This window comes from Sapajus apella, unplaced genomic scaffold, assembly GCF_009761245.1.
Source record: "Sapajus apella isolate SASKATOON/1434 unplaced genomic scaffold, GSC_monkey_1.0 scaffold79, whole genome shotgun sequence".
In the NCBI taxonomy this organism is placed as follows: Eukaryota; Metazoa; Chordata; class Mammalia; order Primates; family Cebidae; genus Sapajus; species Sapajus apella.
In genome coordinates, this window is record NW_022437019.1 from 247,120 (window position 1) to 269,832 (window position 22,713).

Consider the following 22,713-nt stretch of genomic DNA (forward strand, 5'->3'; position numbering starts at 1 on the left):
GGTCTCCTTGGTCTCATCAGTGGGTACTAAGTGGGGCTGGAGCCGTAAGTTCTGAATGTTTGAGAGACTAGAATGGACGCCTGTTGCTTGGGCATGTTGGAGATGCAGTTCTGATGGCAAAGCCCCCCTGCCCCAGCGCCCCCAGTTCCATCCTGAGGTTTGGAGATTTGCTAGTTCTGACATGAAAGTACCTGGGGACTAAAAGTATCTTCAAGTGTCTTCGAGAAAGCTGGCCTCAGGGGCATGAGTGATTCAAGGAGTCTCTTATTGTGCAGGCCCTGCCTTTATAGAGAATACCTCCCCAAGCTTTTGTAAGAATCCACATCTTACACATCCACTCGGAGTGGGAGTCTGGGAGGGGAAGATGGAGGGAGATGACAGACTAAAGAGCAGCCCACTAGAGGTTATGCTAAGAAATCTCCAAGGAGCAGCTGACTCCTCTGGGTCTAGAAGATGGTCTGAAGATTCTTGGGGACAAGACAGCACTGCCAAGTCATGCAAGAGCCAGGGGACCTCAGCCCCAGGAAGAGTAAGACAAGAAAATACACAGCTGTTGTATCCAGATCCTAAGGGTCGCGATGTTCGGAGGGGAAGCCAGGTGTGAACTGACAAGTCTTTACGGAGAAGCTCTGAGCTGGACTTGGAAGGCTCAGCCAGACACAGATCAGCAAGGAGGAGAGTGGGCTTCCTGGGCAGGAGGAACGTCTGGCCTGGGGAATAAGGTGGCAAATTCTGGGAGGAAGTGAGGAGCAGAGGGTCCCTGCAGAGGTGACAAAGAGGAGGCTGGCCAAAGTTGGCCCTGGTGCCCCAAATTTCTACAGACCACAGGGTGTCAAGGGTCAGGGGAAAGCTGAGGCTGAGAGGATATGATTTTGTCTCTTCATCTTTCACTTTATCTTGCAGGATTCTCAGTAAGTTAAGTCAAGAAATCAACAAGAATGAAGAGAGAAGGAGCATCTTCACACGCAAGTGAGTGGGGCTGGTGTAAGGAAACGCAAGATTTTTCAATCCCAGGTTGAGCCTTAAAAGGGAGGCGCAGAACTGTTTTTGCCCTACTTTTTGACCTGTATTGGTCCCCTGAGTCCCAGGGATCTGGAAGATGGTGTCCAAGGAAGGAAAGGGGTTCCCTCTCCTGCCCTGCATCCTGTTCCTGGGTCTGAGACATCAGGGGAACTTCCTCTAGAGCATCAGGCAGACATGAGCTTCCAGTAATGCCACTGATGTGGCTTGGTGATTTCCAGAATTTTCAGGTTATCCTAGCCCCAGCTGCTGAGCAGCAAGGACACCAGCCCCTCTTGGGCAGTGAGGCATGGCCTCCACTGGGGCTCACTGTGCCTGGACCGGGTTGAGGAAAGAGGGAGATTCCCTTAAATCAATAGGACTATTAATGCAATGCTATTTGCCTTTGCAGACCCCAAGTCCAGCGCTTTCCTGAAGAGACAGGTAAAGCTGTCAGGGCTGAGAAGTGATTGCTTTAGGAGGTGATAGGTATCTCAGTTCTCTTGTCTTTCTGGTTTTGGGGGCTCTTTGGGTTCATTCAGGCGACCTTACTGACTTGTCTGTCAGCCAGTTCTTACCCAGAAAAGGGTTTGGGTCTAGATGGAGGGGAGGAGATGTCGCTCTGCGGGTACCTGGCTTATGGCCCCTGTTCTGCTGGGACCATCTTCAGGGACACATTGAAGAGCTCTGGGAGATCTGTAGAGGAAAACAGAGGGACCCCAACTCTGACTGGGCACCTGAACTGAGCTAGTGCCCCTGCATCTGAGTCTTTAAAGCAGCGTTTCAACTGTTCAACTGCACATAGTGTTTGCAATGCAGATTCCTGGGCCCTGGTCCTTCCTGCTGAATCCAAAGCTGTAGGGATAGGCCCCCAGGTATCTACACATCTTAAAGCACTCCTAAGTCACTATTACGCATGTGAAAGGTTGAGAACCATTGCCACTCCCCTGGTTCTTCGGTAGAATGAACTCCTTGGGCAGGGTCTCTGGAGCTGATAGTAAGTGGCTAAACCCCCAAGGGTGTGGAAGGTAGATGGAGGCCTGGGATAGGGAAAGGCATCAGATGGGGAAGCGGCTTTGACTTTCCTTCAAGTGGCAGCTTTCTTCAGTGCTGATGGTAGTGTCATTTCCTTCCACAGAAAGCCACGAAGAAGACAATGGGGGCTGGTCGTCCTTTGTGAGTATGGTGTGGGCTGTTCTCACACCTTTACAGCTGTGTCCAGGGTGGCTTTGTGATAAGGACCCAGCGTGGAGCCAAGTGGAGCGGGCTCTAACATGATGCCAGCACACCCACCTGGGGCTCAGAAAAGGTGTTCTGCATAGGGCCAGACAGGAAATGGCTTCGATTTTGGGAGCCATGCAGCCTCTGTCTCTGCAGCTCAGCTCTGCCACTGGAGTACAAAAGCAGCCACAAGCAATGAGCAAACAAATGGGCTTCGCTTTGTGCCCATACGCAGAGGGTGGGCGGCATGTGGCCCTGGGCTGTACTTTGCTTACTGCACTTTACCCGCTGTTACCACCCCCCACCCACAACCCCTATCTCCAGAAACGGCCACTCCTAGAAATCTATTCTCAAGCAGCTTTTCACATGGACTTAAGTCCCCATCGGTGGCATGGAGGGAAAATAACTTCAAAACCTACTGTTAGCCCTGAAAAGACCTCGAGGAGGGCGCGATCCAGTTGGATTTTACATTGAAAGGTCACAGTGCCCCTTCTGAGAGTCCGGTGGATTGTACAACCCCTCCCCAGAAATCTATATGCACAGCCCCTGCACCCACTGCAACCAAGCAGTCTCAGGCAGAGAACTCCATTACGAACTTTAGCCCAATCTATTCATTTTACAGATGAGGCAACTGAGCCCATAGGAGAGCAGAATGTGACTTGTGTAGACCACAAAGCTAGTTAGAGGCAGACCTAGGACCCAGGTAACCAGACCTTCAGTCACATGGTACTTCTGGTAAAAGGTTGCCTCTAGTGCCTTTAGAAAGCAAAAATAAAAGGCCAGGCTAGGTGGCTCATGCCTGTAATCCCAGCACTTTGGAAGGCCGAGGTCGGCGGATCATGAGGTCAGGAGATCAAGAAGACCATCCTGGCCAACATGGTGAAATCCCGTCTCTAAAAAAAAAAAAAAGAAAAAAAAAAAGGAACAAAGAAAAAACAAAATGTCCTTTGTCCTATTGGGATTCTGGTAAAAGAAAGCATTTAATTTGGAAAAAAAAAAAAGTTTTAGCTAAGTTTATTCTTTCTATCTGAAAATGAAGAAATTTGACAAATTTCTTTGGTACAAAGGGAAAATAGCCCAGAGTTTCCACTGAAATGTTTCTGCTTACTCACAGAGGCCAAATCCTTGCCATGCAGCCTCTCGTGCTATGCCTGAGGCTAGTCTTCCAGCCTCTCTGTGAACTGAGGGCTTCCGTTCACTAGTGGCTATAGAACTTGGCAGCTACATTATGTGCCCAGCTCTTTGCAAGGGCAAACAGGGAAATGGGTGGAGATAAAGAATCCAATCATGGGCATTTTACAGTATGGATACCCCATTTTAAAAAGGTAAACTGAGGCACAATGCAATTTTTTTTTTTAAGGCATTTATTTAAGCAAACAAACATTCACGAATGAGGCAGCACCAAACCAGACGGAGGCTTCGCTGAAGAAGCATGAGGGCTAAGCGTTTATAAAGTGAATGTGGATGTAATACTTAATCCACATTCCAAAAAACATTTGATGGGTTACAGTTATAACCAATCTCATTTAGCCTATCTTGCTGGAAAGCTCCTAGTTATATAATTATAAGTTTGTTGGCTACTTCTGATTGGTTGAGCTTAAGTTCTGTTTTTCTTTAATATAGCCATTTACGAGAAATAGCCCAAGTTAACTTTTGCTTATGCTTGCAAATCAAGTAAGGTTTAGGTCACTGAGGAGACCCAACTGGTTTTGCCTGCTCAGGGATTCGTCAGGCCTGGTCCCCACTTTAATTTACTTTAACACACATATGGCAGAGTATAATTAGCAGCAACACCATGCATACAAATTTAGGAGCCAAATGATTGGGAGAAAATAATTGTTCTAGAAGCAGAGAGGAAAAGTCTGTCATTTGAGAGAGGTTGATGGGGTAAAGGGCTGGTGTTAAGTCGGGAATGACTGGCCTGGGCCGGACAGGGCGAGGGAAGGGTCAGCAGGGGCTGGAGGGAGGCCACGTGCCTGCAGACCTCCATGCTGAGGCTCTTGATCTGAAGCGGCATGTCTCCAGGGCTCTGCCCACCTGCTCCTAAGTTGTGAGAACACTGACTGAGGCCGGGCACTGTGGCTCAGGCCTGTAATCCTAGCACTTTGGGAGGCCAAGGCGGGTAGATCGCGAGGTCGAGATGGAGACCATCCTGGCCAACATGGTGAAACCCTGTCTCTACTAAAAATACAAAAAAATTAGCTGGGCGTGGTGGTGCACACCTCTAGTCTCACCTGCTAGGGAGGCTAAGGCAGGAGAATTGCTTGAACCCAGGAGGCGGAGATTGCAGTGAGCCGAGATCACGCCACTGCACAACAGACTGGGCAAGAGTGCGAGACTCCGTCTCTAAAAAAAAAAGAACACTGACAGGGCAGGACAAAGTCTTTTTTGCAGTTGGGAAGCCACCCTGTGCTCATTATGCTCCTCTATTGTTGATGTTTTTAATATTCCTCAAGTCAAAAACAAACACAGGAATCTTTCAACTGAGCAGCTTAAAGACAGTCTGTCTGAGGCCACCCAAAGCTGTCAGGATTTCTGGGACATTGGAACATCCCTTTCCTCAAAAAAGCGGCCACTTCCCATTGCTTTTTCCCACACTGCCCTTGAGTGTTGAGCTCTGGGCTCACTGACTTACGCCTGGACATTGGCGTGACCACGGTGAGTGCTCATCACTGCCGCTGCTGACGCCACCTCTGCTGGGAAGTCATTCCAATGCTCCTGCACTTTCACGGACTGCCTCAAAGGCAAGCACCCAGCACTTAGAGCTTACTTTCCCTGAGACTCAGGAAGGAGCAAAAATAAAATATAGTTACAAATTTAAAATTTAGAGTCTTTTCCAAGAAAGCAGCTTCAAACTCAGTGTCAGATTTCGTGAATAATGGATATGTTGATACACTCAACTCTCAGCAAAAAGAATAGCACAGCCTCTGACCGTCCCCTCCTAGACACAGCCTAATCTGCCTTCCACTTAACAGGCTTTGTTGATCTGTTTTCCTCATTAGCTAGGCCTTCAACACTGCTCTAGGTTATAATGAGAGGACATTTTTTGAGCACGGGCACGCTAAGAAATGGTAATCAATTAGTATCATCACAAATGCTCCAGGCCATTAGCCTTTCTCTTGGTGATGCTGGGAGTAAAAAATGTGTTTACTCAAGGCAGAGCCTATTCCTGTACCCTCTCTTCCAACATCCTCCTCATTTCTTCTCTTTTTCTCTATTGTGCAAAAAGATGTTGTATAAAAAGGTGGTCCGAAGACCTTCAACAAGGTCTCAAGTCCATGACTTGCTGCCCCTGTGATACGGTGCTCCCTGACCTCAGTTTCCTCATCTGTAAGATAGGAGTAATCATCTTCAGGCTGCCTGGCCCGGGGTTATGCTGTTGTGAGGCTTGGCAGGGAGAGAGTAGGCACAGGCACATCGCGGGCCACAGAGCCTCTACAAACTGCACGGTCCCTGTCACTGTGTTGGCAGGAAGAAGATGACTATGAGAGTCCCAATGATGACCAGGACGGAGAGGATGACGGTGACTATGAGTCTCCCAATGAGGAGGAAGAGGCACCCGTGGAAGATGATGCGGATTATGAGCCACCACCCTCCAATGATGAGGAAGCTCTGCAGAGCTCCATCCTGCCTGCCAAGCCTTTCCCCAACTCCAACTCCATGTACATCGGTAAGGGCCCGCTTCCAAATTCTCTGGCCCCAGCATCCCAAAGCCAAGCTCCCCACTGCTGCACAGAAGGCCGACGGCCCAGCTTGCCCATGTAGCAGAAAGCTCTGGGTGCAGACACCTGCTCGGCATTTTTTTTTTTTCTTTTTTTTTTTTTGAGTCGGAGTTTCTCTCTTGTTACCCAGGCTGGAGTGCAATGGCGCGATCTCGGTTCACCGCAACCTCTGCCTCCTGGATTCAAGCGATTCTCCTGCCTCAGCCTCCCGAGTAGCTGGGACTACAGGCGCATGCCACCACACCCAGCTAATTTTTGTATTTTTAGTAGAGACAGAGTTTTACCATGTTGACCAGGATGGTCTCGATCTCTTAACCTCGTGATCCACCCACCTCGGCCTCCCAAAGTGCTGGGATTATAGGCGTGAGCCACTGCGCCCGGCCCCTGCTCGGCTTCTTAACAGCTATGTGGCTCTGTACAAGTAACTGTACCTCTCTGGGTCTCAATTTCCTCATCTGTGAGATAGGATAGTAGCGTACAGATCACATAGGCTTGCTGTGAGGACTACTAGTACTGCAACCAGCTCCTGCCGTGGTGGCTGGTATCAGCATTGAACTACCCCACCTAAGGCTCTTTGGCAGTTTCAACTCATTCTGTGGTTACTCAGGTACTCCAAGAGTACTTTCCTGTTATTCCCTATCTTTTGATCAAATCATAGTTACACGGTATTAATGTGTTAGAATAAGCGTGAAGATACTGAGTAGGGTTTGACTGTAATTTTTTAAAAATGAGACAGTGTTTATGATTTTTATTGTCTCTCTGTCCTTTTAGCCCACTTACCTCTCCATTCACTCATTCAACAAACACTGTTGATCTGCTGGAAGCCCAGGCCCCATTCTAAGTGCTGAGAAATGATCAGGAAAGACGACACAGCCCCTGCCTTCTGGGGTTTACATTCTAATAGTGACCTTGACAGAAAATAAACAAATATATACTTGTATCATATACTTTCAGGGAGTAAGCTGAAAATTGAAGATCAGTACCACAGAAAATGAATACCATTTAATCTTTTATGCGGTATAACCCATTTCCATTTTAAAGCCCTTTCACGAAACGCTGTCTCAATGTGTCGTGGTGGTTTTTAATCACCTGTGTAATAAGGACAACCGTGATCAAGTCTGCTTCATATATAGAGAAGTGGAGGTCCGGAGAAGCAATGAATAAGCCAGTTGTTGAGCGCCTTGTGTGTGCCAGTCATTAAGTTACAGAGTGAGCAAGACAGTCTTCGCCAAGGAACTGACAGTCCAGTAGGTGAGGCAGCCTCTAACAAATGAGCCACGAGATTACTTAGTGAAACTGTGACACAGAGGCGGGAAGACAAGTGCAGGAGATGAGGCTGGGGCGTTTGGCTGAGGGTGTGATCTTTAACTTGTGATATTAAACTGAGATTAAAGGATGAATGCAAATTGACCAAGTGGAAATGGATGTGGTAAGGGAAGAAATCTGAAGCAGTAGAAATGGCCGTGCAAAGGGCCTGAGGCTCAAAGGAGCACGCCCTATTAGAGAAGCTGAGAGATAGTCATTGCTGGTGGAGTGGGATGAGATTAGGTCAGGCTGGGTCTTGTCCTACCCTCTTCCCTGTGGAAGAGCCACGCCTCTCCAAGCCCGGGACTAGGGTGAGGCGAGAGAGGCACCGGGGGCACAAAGCATAAGGAGACCCTACCCGCTCACCTCTCTTGCCTGATGGTCTTGTCCTGGCCTTTCCCTGTCAAAGGGGTAGGAAATTGCCAGCCTGTCAGTCTGGCCTAGGGACACTTCCTTGGCGATCTGGATAATATGAGTTTCTGTTCAGATAATGTGTGTTTCTGTTCAAGGCAAATCTAGCTACCACTTAAGAGTCTGTGGTCTGGTAACAGAAGTTGGTGACCAGCTCTTCCCTTTATGGGAAGAGATGAACAAAAGGAGGAAATGTTAAGGAGGAGACAGCCCAGGGCATTGGAGAGGGCAAGGAAGGGCAGCCAGAACAAGATCCGCATGGGCAGAGAGAGCTGACTTCACCCTACATAGGGACCTGGGTGTGCCTGTGAGATTTTTTGCATGTGTGTGTGTCTGTGTGCACATGCGTCTCTGTGTGTGCAGGTGTGTGCATACATATGCATGTGTGTGTGTGCGTGCATGTGTGCACATGTGTATATTTGTGTGTCTGCATGCAGAGCTATATGTGTATGTTCACTTTTTTTTTTTTTTTTTTGAGACGGAGTTTCGCTCTTGTTACCCAGGCTGGAGTGCAATGATGCGATCTCGGCTCACTGCAGCCTCCGCCTCCTGGGTTCAGGCAATTCTCCTGCCTCAGCCTCCTGAGTAGCTGGGATTACAGGCATGTGCCACCATGCCCATCTAATTTTTTGTATTTTTAGTAGAGATGGGGTTTCACCATGTTGACCAGGATGGTCTCGATCTCTTGACCTTGTGATCCACCCGCCTCGGCCTCCCAAAGTGCTGGGATTACAGGCGTGAGCCACCGCGCCCGGCCGTGTATGTTTACTTCTTTACAAAACTGTCTGAAAATGCTCCCTTCCAGTTCTGGCTGAGCTATTTACAAAGAGGCCTTTCTTGATTGGTAAAATCTCTGATTAATACCTGTTCCTGTGAAGTGCAAAGGAAGCTGAGCCTGTGTAGAACAAGAGTAACACCAACTGGGACAGAAAAACGGGCCAGGCGGGGTAGGTGAGATCCAGGCTGGGTCTTGCCGTGGCTGGGGTTCCTGCTGGTACTGATGGTTCTGGGGTTTGAGGATCATGCACCCCCCAGTGCCCTGAGCTACATCTGTTCCTGCAGATCCCTGACCTTGACCAACACTCGCCTTTCACTTTAATAACCTGTGTTTCCACAGACCGGCCCCTCTCTGGGAAAGCCCCCCAGCAGCCTCCTGTGCCCCCCCAAAGACCGATGGGCGCCCCTCCCCCCCCCCCCACCGGGCCGGAATCCCTCGGTAGGCCTCCTCCCGTTCTTTTATAGTACTTGGTGTCCACTGCAGTTCTTTCCTCCCCCAGAGAGAAAAATGGAACTATAAACATCTTTACCTCATTCTAATCTAGTAAGAAAAGATTATAATCTTTTCCCTCGGCTGGGAAAATGCATACCCAGGCACTCACAACTGTTTCTTTTTTGGGGTAAAATACTGGGGGATTTTATTTACTTTCCACTATTTGAGAGAAGTGAAAACTGTAAAATAAACCCTAAGAGAACAAATAAAGTCCGTAGCACCTGCTGGTGTTGGGTACTGCGCCTTCCTCTCTCCTGCAAAAAGACTTGCGCCACCTTCTGGCCGACACCTGCAATTCCAGGGACAGCTGCCTTCGGACCCGAGGAGACAGGGGTGGCAAACCCCGTTTTCTCTTTCTTCGAGCATATAGCCCAGCTCTTGTGAATCTGATAAGTTCCCAGAGTGACCCTGAGAAGCTCAGACTAAGGAATTGATAGCTATGAATGTGTTCTCTTTACAAGTCTATCTACAAGTGAACATTGCTTTTGAAATTTGAAGACCTTCATCTCCACTATTGAGATGCAGAAGTCACTCATTCAATCAGCAGATATTGACTGAGCAGCTACTGTGTGCCAAGCAGAGATCTAGACACTGGGAATAAAGTGTGAACAAGTTAAATAAGGTCCCTGCTTTCCTAAAGCTCAGCTAGGGTTAGGGGGAGACAGGTCATCAGATGGTAAACAGATGTCTGAAAGATCATTTGAGTAGTTACATGTGGTTGGGGAGACAGAAAACCAGGTAACATGACAGTGGATGGGGAGGTGACAAGGAGCTGGGACAGAATGAGCAGGTCGTGGCAAAAGCTGGGAGAAGAACATTCTAGGCAGAGGTAAACAAGTGTAGAGACGCCAAAGAGGGCATGACCTTAAGATTTTCCAAGAACTGCAGGATGATGCTATGGTGGGGACCCCGTGAGTACTGAGAGGGGATGATAGGAAAGAGTTGAGAGGGGAGGCATGGGCCAGCTCAGGGAGGGCCATGTAGGACATTAGTGGGTTTTGATTTTGTTCCTAATGTTATAGGCAGTCTTAGCAGTAAAGTGACATGCTCACTCCACTGCCATGCAGAAAAGAGCGTCCATGGCAGAGGATAGAACAGGGGGCTCAGATAGGAGGCTGCTGCAGTAGTTCAGGTAAGAAATGGACATGGATGTCTGTAGGCAGAACAGGAAGATGAGGAAAAGTGAGCAGATCCGGATCGGTTTTGAGAGTGCCGCGTCTTGCTGATGTATTGGCAATGCTTCTTAATGTTTGGATCTTTATGCAGCCACTGCCCCCACCCCAGACCAACCATGAAGAGTCCAGAAGCAGAAACCACAAAACAGCAAAGCGTAAGTATGAGGGCTGCTCTCTCTTGCCCTGTTCCCACCAGGCCCTCACCTAGCCCCACCCCACCCCCAGCCAACTGCCTTCTTCTTTTCTTTTCTTTTTTTTTTTTTTTAATTGTACTTTGCTTTCTTCTTTTCATTGATATCAGCCTTTTTCCCCTTCCAGTCCCTGCTCCTTCAATAGACAGAAGCACGAAACCTCCCCTAGATCGTTCTTTAGCTCCGTTTGACAGAGAACCCTTCACACTAGGTGGGTATGATTCACATTTAATGCATAGTAATAAAGATAAGCTTTTATAAAGTGCTTTGTGCATGCATGTCACATGCACAATCTCATTTAACTATGGCCACAATACTAGGAAGTGGAGACTATTCGAATCATCCTCACTTTACCGATGAGGAAACTGAGACACAAAGCGGTAACTTCCCAAGATCATACACCTACCAAGTGATGGGAGTAGAGACCTAAACCCAGATCAGCCTCATTAGAAAGCTCCTGCTTGCAGCTCCTGGGGGCTGTGCTGCTTCTCTATGTGATGTGTGTGATCTGTGTACACAAATCCCATTGTCCTTCAGCCAAGAAGCTTTGGGGTACAGAGAGAGGACATGAATTATGACAAGGGGCTAGGGGAGCTGCTGTCTGCTCCCTTGCCTCCTACTTAGTAGCTCATGGACCACAGGGATGTTACTTTTTCAGGGCTTAATCTCCTAATTTGTAAGGTGGGTGTTCTGTATATAGAAAATACTTTATTAATCCCTAAGGTGCTATTCAAATGTTGGGGTTGTTTTGTTTTGGGTGTGCAATTGACCAAACATTAGGTATACCACAGTCCTTTTCCTCTACAGTTTACACAGAATATTCTTGGATTGCACTTATCTTCACTTCACATGGAGCTATTTTCAATTCAATTCTAAAACTTCCTACCATTTAGTGAGCAACTACTATTGGGCAAGTGCCCTACCTACCACAAATATAACTACAGTATCTCTAATTCTCAGACTAACTCTGCAAAGGAGGGGCATTTATATCCTCACTTCTCAGATAATAAAATTAAAGCTCAGAGAAGTTGAATAGTTTGCCTAAATTTGAGTAAGTAGGTGCAGACTTTGAATCCTCATCTTTCTGACTTCTAAATGAGTGCTCTTTTCCACCATATCATGCTGCAGTTGAGGACCCTTGGTTTTAACTTGCTGTGAATTAGGTGAATCTGAGGAAGGAACTCAGCAACTGAACGGATAAGGAGCCCATCCCAGCTGCCCCCCATCCCTTTCCTGGCTATGCTCCGAGCAAGGCATTTAGCCTTCTGTGGCCTCAATCCTTTTTTGTCTGTCAGGAAAATGACTTTCAGTTCTTGGATTTGAGGCTGCTGCTTGCTGCTCTTTCCCCGAGCTGCATCGCAGCTCTGCTGAGTCATGCAAAACTGTGCTGGCTCTTTTGGTTTGGAATTGTCTGCTATAGAGAGATGTATAATTACGTGGAAATGAAGATGGATTTGACTTCAGATTCCAACCCTGCTCACTCTCATGAGCCAAGACATCAGAAAAGTGGAACACTGACATCAAATCCTTCACAATCACCTCCTGACACAAAAGTTATTCTTTTAAAAGATTCTTTTTTTCCATATTTAAAAACATTTTTAAAAGACACAGTTTTCTGAAAATTTCTGTCTTACCCTTGAATTACTCCCTTTTCTGCGATGTTTTGGAAGGATTAATGTCTTCTTAAAATGTTTACACTCCACATGAGACTTTTAGCATGTTTGGAGAATATGCAAATATTGGCAAACTTTAAAATACTTATTCAGGCCAAAGAATATAAATCTAAGTTTCCTGGGTGCCCCTCTAAAGTAGAGGTTCTGCCCCAAACCAAAGTTCTACAAACATCTTTTATACCATCAAAACTCTCCCCACTACCAGCAGCAAGCTCATTGTCTTTTTTCTCTTTTCTTTTTGAGTCAGGGCCTTACTCTGTGACCCAGGCTGGAGTGCAGTGGCACCATCATAGCTCATTACAGCCTCAAACTCCTGGGGTCAGGTCATCCTCCTTCTCCAGCCTCCCGAGTGGCTGGGATTACAGGTGCATGCCACCATGCCTGGCTAATTTTTAAATATTCTGTAGAGACGGGGGTTACCCTGTGTTCACCAGGCTGATCTTGAACTCCTGGCCTCAAGTGATTCTCCTGGCTTGGCCTCCCTACAAGCACGAGTCACTGCACTCAGTGCCAGTAAGCTCTTCACAATGAAACAATATTATTCTCATGGGCCTGATGTACTTGGTCCTTAAAGAATAAATCATGTTGTGAAAATACAACTCCAGGCAGATAATATCACTATTCACCATAGGGGGTTAACTATGCCTGGGTGTGGAAGAAAGGGAAAGAAGGGCGAGTTAACTAACAATTGTCAGCCCGCATGGACCGTATCAATGTCAAAATAAAAACGTAGAGGCATATCTCTAAGTTTCTTTTATTTAGGAAGAAAGAATTGCAATTTGGAGCAATTGGTCTTCAGGGTCCTCAGTACGTCTGAAGAACCAAAAGGAGGTTGGAGGTTTTATAAAAAAGAGAAATGTTGGCCGGGCGCGGTGGCTCAAGCCTGTAATCCCAGCACTTTGGGAGGCCGAGGCGGGTGGATCACGAGGTCAAGAGATCGAGACCATCCTGGTCAACATGGTGAAACCCCGTCTCTACTAAAAAAACTACAAAAAATTAGCTGGGCATGGTGGCGTGTGCCTGTAATCCCAGCTACTCAGGAGGCTGAGGCAGGAGAATTGCCTGAACCCAGGAGGCGGAGGTTGCCGTGAGCCGAGATCGCGCCATTGCACTCCAGCCTGGGTAACAAGGGTGAAACTCTGTCTCAAAAAAAAAAAAAAAAAGAGAGAGAAATGTTACATATCACTCTTTGAGAAAGTTCATTGGTTCTGGGGGGCTGGCAAGTTTCGATTGGTGAGTGGTGGCAGAGGGAAAGCTGGATCTTCGAATTGCAGCAGATTACTGTAGCAACTACGACATAAAACTGGTTTTAGGTTACAGCAGGTGGTTTCAGCAGCTAAACTCCCATAGAATCACTTTTCTGGAGCAATGTTATGTGTCCTGAGCGCTTTTCCCTCTGGCTTCTCAACTTTGTTTTCCTTGGATGTGATAAAAATCCCAATTTGTATGATCAACTTTCACAATCACGTGTTGATCCTGCATACAAATTGTTGCCTCATTCTTGAGGCACACCTATAGGGTTTTCACCTATAATCTTCATTTTAGAGAGAGGATATCATTGGGACTCAAAAACCTTAAATAACTTGTTCATGGTCGTATAGGATTGGCTTCTAGACCTGGTTGAATTCTGCTAGTAATACTTCGATCACATTGAAAACAAAGGGCATGTTTATTCTAGGGGACTTTAGATAGAATACAAATTAAATTGCTTTGAAGAGCTTCGTGATGTAGAATTATCAAGTACACCTGGCCTTTCTTCAGGAGCCAGGAGAATCTCCTGAAATGCTCTCCCCAAGTTAAAAGTTTTTTCAGAAACTAAATGGAGTGCTTCATTTAATATCAACTGTTTCACAGAATTGGAGAAAAATTAACCTCTGTGGCAAGTGGGCTTGTTTCCGATATAAAAATGAAACTTAGGCTGCAGAAGAAATATTTTGGCCAATTAAAAAGGTATAAAATCCCAAGAAAATATTAATCCTTTTGATCATCAGTTATATAAAAGAAAATGTTGATTTTTCTTTTTAGGTCTTTTTTTAATTAAACAAAAATAGCACAGAATCCACAATACTACCTGTATGTACACAAAGCTGTGTGAACTTAAAATTAAATGAAATTTAATTAAAGCCGTTCAATTTCTCTGAGCTTATAAAATTTGGTGCTCTGTTAGGGACCCTTCCTCGTCTGAAGTTTTTAATGCTTTAATGCTTAAACTCCATCAGCTGCCAAAAGGGTTCAGATTCATGTTTTCATCAAACTGTGTTTTTAAACTTCATGCTTACGAGGTTCTGAATTCATGGTCTGTCTGATGTCTGTCATTTACAGGAAAGAAACCACCATTTTCTGACAAGGTAAGCTGTTCCCTTGTTTTTTGGTTTTGTTCGTTTATTTCGCATCTCGTCCTCATTCTTTGAAAAGTGCTTGGACACTCATCTGTCTTCCCTCCTGTCTTGCAGCCCTCGATTCCGGCGGGAAGGTGAGACTGTTGCATCCACGTGAGGGTACCCGGGACACTCTGTAGAACTCTGCCTCCGCAAAGTTTGTTTCTCACACATCCTTTTCCTGAACTCCACAGGCCTCTCGGGGAGCATTTACCCAAGATGCAAAAGCCTCCTTTACCACCAACCACGGAAAGACATGAAAGAAGCAGCCCCTTGCCAGGGAAGAAGCCACCTGTGCCAAAGTAACTGTCTGCTATTGCTTGGGCTTGTCATTCAGAGTGGCCAACAGACAGCCTGTCCAGTGCGGACTCTGCAGTGGGAACCGAGGCTCCTCGGAGCGCCTGGGCAGGGCGGGCCTTTTCTTGCTGTGGCTTGAGGGATGTTCAGGCTTCAAGGTTGGCTGTCAAGGATCAGGGTCTCTTTGAAGGAAATTGACTCTACTGAGAAATGAATAGGGCAGCATCTAATCAAGGGTATGGGATGACTACTGTTTGTGGAGATGCCAGTCAAATATTTTATTGAGTTTTCCTACCTCGTTATAGCAAAGCCTTCACAGTTCATAGGAACTGTACTTACCATTTTATTTTAGAATGCAGGTAGCAGAGAGGAAATGATTAGGGAAGATTTTTAGGTCACAGCAAGTGTCTTTCTTACTGCTTAACCACATTTTATAATTGCAGAATACTGAGCTCTGCCTTAGTATTTTTAACTTTGCTATAAAGTAGTTTTCAGCCTATTTACCAAATGGCGCACACGTACCTGGGGTCAAGGCCAACCCTGCTACGTACAGAGGATATAACCAAGGCTTCCGTCTCATTTGTGAATCAGGGGTCATAACTATCACCCTTGCTTGGCTGTTTTGAGGAGTAAATTAGGGCCAGAACTAAAGTGTGCCAAAAAACCTCAGTCATGGAGTTTGAAAACATTTTAGTATCATGTTTTTAAAAGTTAAAATTAGTGCAACAAACTCATAAGGAACAAAATTCCACCATTTTAAATGAACACAGGATGAGATGATGATGTGTGAAGCATCAGACACAGAGGAGGTGCTCAACAAACTGTCCTGCTCTTCCCCTCCCCAAAGAGAACATGATCCGGCCCAGGCAGGGCAGATGCCTGACGCATCTCTAAGGCAGCTGTGCCCAGACCTGCTTGACAAGCTCATTCATCTGGTCAAAGCGTACCACGCCCCCTTTGGAACAGTCCCAAAGCAGCAATGTTTTCTAATTGTCTTCTCTTTACACCAGGGTGCGCTCCGAGAGGGCTGTTTTAAAATAACAGCAGAGAAGATTACCTAAAATGTTTTCATTTCTTGGGAGAAACAACAGCTCAGTAAAATGTAATAACTACTAAAGAGTTAGTTTGCTGACTAAACCATGTATATATATTTATAATTATTTGCTGCATTAGCTACACAGAATAAAGGTTTGCCTAGCTCAGCGTGCAATGATGACAGAACATTGAGTAACTAAATCTCCCTTCCAGCCCTTCTCCCTGCTGTGCAGGGGTTTGTTGCTTCCAATCTTCCCTGGGCTCAGTGGGTTCGATTTCTCATTATTCAATGAAGCAAACTATATCTGAGGCTGGCTCTTTGAAACTCGTTATGCTCAGTTCTTTTTCTTTGCCCTAATTCATTTCAGGCATGGATGGGGACCAGACCGAAGAGAGAATGTAAGTATAAAATTTCATTTTGTAAGTGCCTGACACAGGGAAAAGCAGCATAGGCTCTGAGGAGGTTGGGCGTCCACCCACCTTGGCCTTGGTCCAGCACCTGGAGCAGGGCTTGCACCCAGGGAACTCTGGAGGGCTGATGCCTTTGTCTTTGGGCCTTGGTCACTGCCTGGAGCCCACCATGCTGTGTTGTTTAGCTGTGTCCCTCTAAGAGCTCCCAGGGTGGCTGAGTTAATTGCAGCCCCATTACCAGGGGCTGGTAATTAGCAGAGGGTGCAGGGAGAGGAAGAGGATGAAGTAAGGGATGCCCAGAAGTTTGGGCCATGCCTACATATCCTAAGCTACTGTTTTCCTTTTCAATACTTCCACAACCTGAAAAAAGGAGAAAGAGCATTTCTTGAATGCTTACCATGTGCACTTTGCCACGCTACTTAACGATGACCACTGTCCCTGTTTGTGCGGGATGCTCCCAGTTTTAGCAATGGAAAGTCCCGTGTCCCAAGAACTCCCTCCATCCCAGGAAAACCAGGAGAGTTGGATATTACTCTCTTTAATATGAATATAAAGAGCCTATAAGGAATCATCTTTTTTATGAAGAGGAAATTGAGGCTTAGAAGGAATAAGATACTCTTTGCAAATTGCATGCTTATAAATAGCCAAGATCTGAACCCAGATCTGTCTGAGTTTCTCTATACCAGAAGCCCTCTGATGGCCATCAGACCCCTGCTCTCCTTCAAGGGCTTAGCCCACAAACCCCTGCTATTTCTGAACTCTGTGCTAGATGCTGTGCTTGTTCCAATAAAGTGCTGAGATCTTATGGAGGCAGGTGCACCCACAACCCCACGTGCCAGACAGCATGCAATCATGGGATGCTCTGTGGGGCTGAGGGAAGTAAGTGTCCCGTGTGGGCCAAGGAGCCAATGGTGACTTCCTAGAGGAGGTGAGATTTATGCTGGTCATTGAATGATAGGGAAGACACAGGATAGAGTCATTCTTAAAGAAAGCCCAGGGGCATTCCCCTCAGTATTCTGAGCATGGGGATGCCAGTGGCCATGGAGGCTACCGGGACAGTGAGACGAACAACTTGGCTGCAGAGATAGGGACAAGGTGAAGGTAAGGCTGGACAGGCACAGTAATATCACATGCCAGGTTCCGGGTCTCTGGAAGGATTGACTTGTGCTCATGAGAATCTGGGAGTTGTATTTTCTGGAACCAGAGGTTACATGGTTGCAATAGTGTTGAAGAATGATTTTGTCGCTGGGGGTTTGTGAGCCCATGTGTGTTTATTTATGCAGCTCTTTGCTGGGACTCCCAGTTGGCTAGTGGGATGAATGATTTTGACTGTGGTCTTTTTTGCCTTATCTCAGTGTGCAGTAGGATTAATGATGGCAAACTTTTATTAAAGAGCACCTAACATAAGCCAGGCACAAGTAGTATCTAATTTAATCCTTATAACAACACTCTGAGAAAGATGCTATTTCATCACTACAGATCTGGCCCAACTAAACAAGTTCAAATTGGTCCTTACCAGTTGGTGGCAAAATCATTTTGTCTCTTTGAAGCTCATTTCTTATCTGAGCAGAAGAGAAAATAGCCCTTCCCTTGTCTAACAAGTTTGCTCTGAAGATAAAAATGTTGAGGGTTGTAGATGAACCTTGTAAGCCGCCATATAAATAAGGTCTTATTGCTCTTAACAAGAGTGGCCATTGAAAAAGAGAGCCAAAAAGAAGGCTGAGCTTCGGTCAGACGTATCTGGGGTTGAATCCATCTCTGCAACTCCTGGCAAGCTAAGAATCTTTCCTCAGCATCATGCTTTTGTAAAACGAGGCTGTTAAGTTCTTGAAGGGTCACCGAGGGAACTGAATAAAATCTTGTGTGTGAATCTTTTGGACACATTGTAGATATTGTCGATATTATTATATCTTTGAGCCCTTTTAGACACCTCAGAATCTATCTCTTGCTAAGTATGTGAGGAGAGTCTTGGACTGGAATGCCCTTAGATGATTTTGCATTAAGAAATCATAAACCACTAGGGAGTTCTATTATTCTCTACAGTATATTGATTTTGAGGATGCATAACTGCCAAAGAAAGAAACAGACTCTTATTTGACTGGGAAATGCAGTTTTTCTTTTAAGAATTGTATTTTGATGATAGCTTAATGACTTCTTTTTTCTTCCCCTTTCCAGAATGAAGATGATGGTATGTTCAGAAACACATTTTTACAGCTTATAACTCATTCTTTCATTTTCCTGCTCAGGGATTCAAATGGAATTGTTTAGTACAGGAACCCCATAGAATCAATTATAACTCTTAAATTACTATTAAATAGACATATCAATTGGCATGCTGCATAACTATAATAAAATGGAATTACTTGGTTGGATTACCAAAGAATACTAAATTCATGTGTAACAGTGTAGATTACTTAATCAGATCACAAATGGTAAAATTGGGTGCATGGTTTGATAGAAAAATTTCCCACGTTTATGTCTTCCAACACACATGGGTAAAGAATCAGTAACTGCCAATGAATGAGATAGCATAAAACTTTGACTTTCATAAAACAAGACTTATAAATAATTTCTGAAATGTATAAGGTTTCCAGCCGACAATTTTCTGCCAAGTTAACATTTCAAAAAATGAAAAACAAAATAAGTGTTTTTTTTAGGGTATTATCTAGATCTGCACCATTTTGTAAGTAGATTCTATGGTAGTTAAGTCATGTAGAAACACCCTGGGCACAAGATTCCACTTTACCACTTCCTAATTCTGTCTGATGTGTTGGATTTTTGTGTCTTCTTTATGATAGCTGTTTCCAGCTGGGCGGGGAGGGGGCCAGCTATGGAATGTTCCTTAGTGACGACGGGGCCTGACAATTTCATTCATTGTTTTCTACTTCTGCACAGTGCATCAGAGGCCTTTGCCCCAACCAGCACTACTTCCTATGAGCTCCAACACTTTCCCTTCGAGATCTACTAAGCCGAGCCCTAAGCACTCTCTCCCATCCTCTCACATGTCTGGAGCGTTCTCAGAAAGGTTCGTGGCTCTGTCATGAAATTCTAGCTTAATATAATGTCTAGGTCTATCCAGTACTGAAGTAATGCCGGGTGTGTTGAGGAAGAAGGAAATGAGTAGGGTCTGAACATTTTGGGTCTTAAGACATAAAATCAAGCTGAGCATTTAGAACAATGTGTTAATCCACCACTGTCCACTGAGTCTCTGCTTGAGGTGAGAGGGGTGAGGAATTGACTTCCTCCTTGATCCCTCTAGGTAGAATGGGCCTTTTGGTAGAAAACGAAGAATATGGGCCAGGCGCGGTGGCTCACGCCTGTAATCCCAGCACTTTGGGAGGCCGAGGCGGGCGGATCACAAGGTCAAGAGATTGAGACCATCCTGGCCAACATGGTGAAACCCCGTCTCTACTAAAAACATACAAAAATCAGCTGGTCATAGTGGCACTCACCTGTAGTCCCAGCTACTGGGGAGGCTGAGGCAGAATTGCTTGAACCCAGGAGGCGGAGGTTGCAGTGAGCCGAGATCGTGCCACTGCATTCCAGCCTGGCGCCTGAGCAAGACTGTCTCAAAAAAAAAAAGAAAATGAAGAATATTTTCACTTTATGAGTTCAAACAAGCAACCATATTTAAGAAACCCAGGTTAGTTTAAATACTTGAAGTTCATCTGCATCTTGGTTGGGAAGACTGAGAAAATGCGCCTTGTGCTTGGCAGATGCTGAGAATTCACTGGTCTCTGTCCTAGCACATCTGTTTTCTCAGTAGCAGCTGTGTTTCTCAGGACTGGTATGAGGCTGTCCGGGGCAGAGGCATGAACAGGAGAAAGGCCAGTCATTGTCCCCAAGCAAGTCCACGGGCAGCCTGTGGTGTCCCCCAAGTCCTCCAGCCATGCAGGCTCACCTTCTCCCTTAATATTCAAGCAGAGAAGCCCAAGACCCTCCCCTAATACTGTAGAAAACTCAACCACCCACAAGATTCATCCAACCCCACCAACTCCTAGCAGGATGCTCACAATGTTTCCTCTGCCCTGGCACCCTCTGGCCCTGAGTTTCTGCTGCTCTTTTCACTCTTCCTGCTGGCTTCTGCTGCTCTGTCTGCTGACTCTCCTGCCACTTTCCACCACGCTAAGCCCCAACCCCATCCTTCCTTCGCACACAATCCCACTAGCATAAGGTTGCTGTGCGGAGCAGACTTTCTGATGGTTTGGACTGATGGGTGTGGGAATTGCTGCTCAGTGTGGAGAGAACAGAAAGCATTTCAGGGCCCCCCACCCCCCGCCCGGGCCCGCCTCCCCACCCCAGCCCTGCAAATGCTGTTACCTTCTGCTGCAGAGCCCACCGAGCACTTCCTCGCTTCTCACCTGGCCTGCTGTCTCCTTGCAGACCTTAAGCCCTGGGGATTCACTGCTCACAAAAACACATGCCCATTAATATACTTTCCTCTTCTCAGAGGACTTCTGTATTCTCCAAACTCAAAGTGCTCAAGTTGCAGCCAATTTTTAAAGTAACTTTTAAGTGCCCTCTATACAGTTGAATGCTGTTGTTGTTCTGCTTTATAAAGCTTGTTAGACTTTGGCACGGTCCACTGTGGGATGTAGGGAAGTTCCCTCCCTGTGACCAGCCCCCATGGATTAGCGGGCAGCAGGGGAAGTGATACCAAATCAAGAGGCATTTGCAGTCTGGCTTCCCTAACCCAGCTCCCCTGTCTGGCCCCATCACCCCAATCCAACTAAAATCTCGATCTTTCTCTGTCTCCTCAGTAACAGCAGTTTTCCACAGAGTGCGTCCCTGCCGCCATACTTCTCTCAAGGTTTGTACTCTGGGCTTTTGTGACCCGCTTTAGCCATCATGCCGTTATGACTGGATCCCTAACCTGTCCCAAAAGATTTTGACAAGGGTTTTGCTGTTTCCTAAAAGAATCTGATTTCCTCATTCAACATTTAATTCAGTGTCTGCAGTGTGCCAAGGGCTGTAGGAATGATAGGATAGTACCTAAAACACAACACACACACACACACACACACACACACGCACATATACATGCACACACATGCATACACATATACACGTACATACACATATACACATGCACAGTACATGCACACACATGCATACACATATACACGTACACACACGTATACACATGCACAGTACATGCACATACATGCATATGCATACACACATACACACACGGACACACCTATACACACTTCATCAGGAAGCCAGCTCTCATCCCCAATCTTCCCAGGCAGAGCTATTCCTCCTGCTGCTGTTTCCTTATAGACCTCAGAATCGTGCTTGGCTTTCTCTGCAGTTGTATATTTCCATGATCAATCTGTCCATTGTTGTGAGTTGGGAAGCACGTGTAAAATACAGACTAAGAACTGAATCTCTTACAGAATCAAAGATTTTGATTCAGTAAGTCTGGAATGAAGTCAGGGGCCCATATTTTTAATAATACCGTGTCCATGATAAGTGTGTACTTAGAGCGTTCTGCAAATTGAACGAGGGTACAAATCACCTGGAAAATGTGTTAACATGCAGATTCTAATTCAGGAGGTCTGGGGTGAGACCTTAGTTCCTGAATTTCTAACATGTTCCATGTGGTGCTGTTAATCCTGGTTCATGGACCACTTTGAAAGGCCTCAGGGCAGGACTGATTTGTTTTTTATCCTTAAAGACTTGCAAGTAACAGGCATTTGGTAGGCACTTTAAAATGCTGGTTGAGGCTGGACATTGTGGCTCATGCCTGTAATCCCAGCACTTTGGGAGGCTGAGGCAGTCAGATCAGGAGGTCAGGAGTTCGAGACCAGCCTGACCAACATGGTGAAACCCCGAGTCTACTAAAAACACAAAAAAACTTAGCTGGGCATGGTGGCACACGCCTTTAATCCCAGCTACTCAGCAGGCTAGGCAGGAGAATCACTTGAACCCAGGAGGTGGAGATTGCAGTAAGCCAAGATTGCGCCACTGCACTCTAGCCTGGGTGACAGAGTGAGATTCCATCTCAAAATAAATAAATAAATAAAAAGCTTGTTGAGTGACTGAGCATCAAATGGCTGTGGAAAGTTACCCAACTCTAGTAAGTAGATCTTTACCATTCCAGGAAACTGCTTTAGCATTGCCAGATTTTCCAATCGTTTTCTCAAGAAAAGTGAAATTATTCCATTTTTAAATGTTGACTTAAATTTTTTAAAAATGCTGTAAAGAACAACAAAAAAGCCACTTTTTTTGCAGTCACGTTCCGTGTGCAGAAATGCCAGTGTGTGTTAAGTAGAAAACTATATTAATACATTTGCATTGTAGCCTGAGAATAAACATTTTTTCAAATAGCACATCTAGGGTATTCAGTTGAATGCATCATTCCTTTAGATGGGTGAGATCCAACTGCTGACACCAGGGGCACACACTAAGTTTTCAACGTCTTCTAAGCATTTGAGGTTATGGTGTCCACATTCACCACATGGTTTTCACAGTTTCCCATCCAACTCCTAATTTTTCACAATCCCCAGAACTCACTATGTTTTGCAAACACTCATTTGTGTTACCTCCTTGCCTCTGTAGCCATCTGAGTTCCAGACACATCATAGCAAGATTTTCAAAGCAAGTTCCACAGATCTCCTGC

The 22,713-nt window shown here is 45.8% G+C and overlaps 1 protein-coding gene across 1 annotated transcript in view; it reads left to right on the forward strand.

Annotated features, from left to right (window-relative positions):
- The window catches only part of LCP2 (lymphocyte cytosolic protein 2), a 51,972-nt gene that overhangs the window by 20,289 nt on the left and 8,970 nt on the right, over positions 1–22,713 (forward strand). Inside the window, 15 exon segments of the mRNA XM_032252676.1 lie at positions 904–969; positions 1,412–1,443; positions 2,138–2,175; positions 5,692–5,890; positions 8,776–8,840; positions 8,842–8,874; positions 10,195–10,258; positions 10,422–10,505; positions 14,290–14,315; positions 14,421–14,440; positions 14,540–14,647; positions 16,046–16,076; positions 18,264–18,276; positions 18,984–19,113; positions 20,849–20,898. Of these exon segments, the coding sequence (XP_032108567.1) occupies positions 904–969; positions 1,412–1,443; positions 2,138–2,175; positions 5,692–5,890; positions 8,776–8,840; positions 8,842–8,874; positions 10,195–10,258; positions 10,422–10,505; positions 14,290–14,315; positions 14,421–14,440; positions 14,540–14,647; positions 16,046–16,076; positions 18,264–18,276; positions 18,984–19,113; positions 20,849–20,898 (959 nt within the window).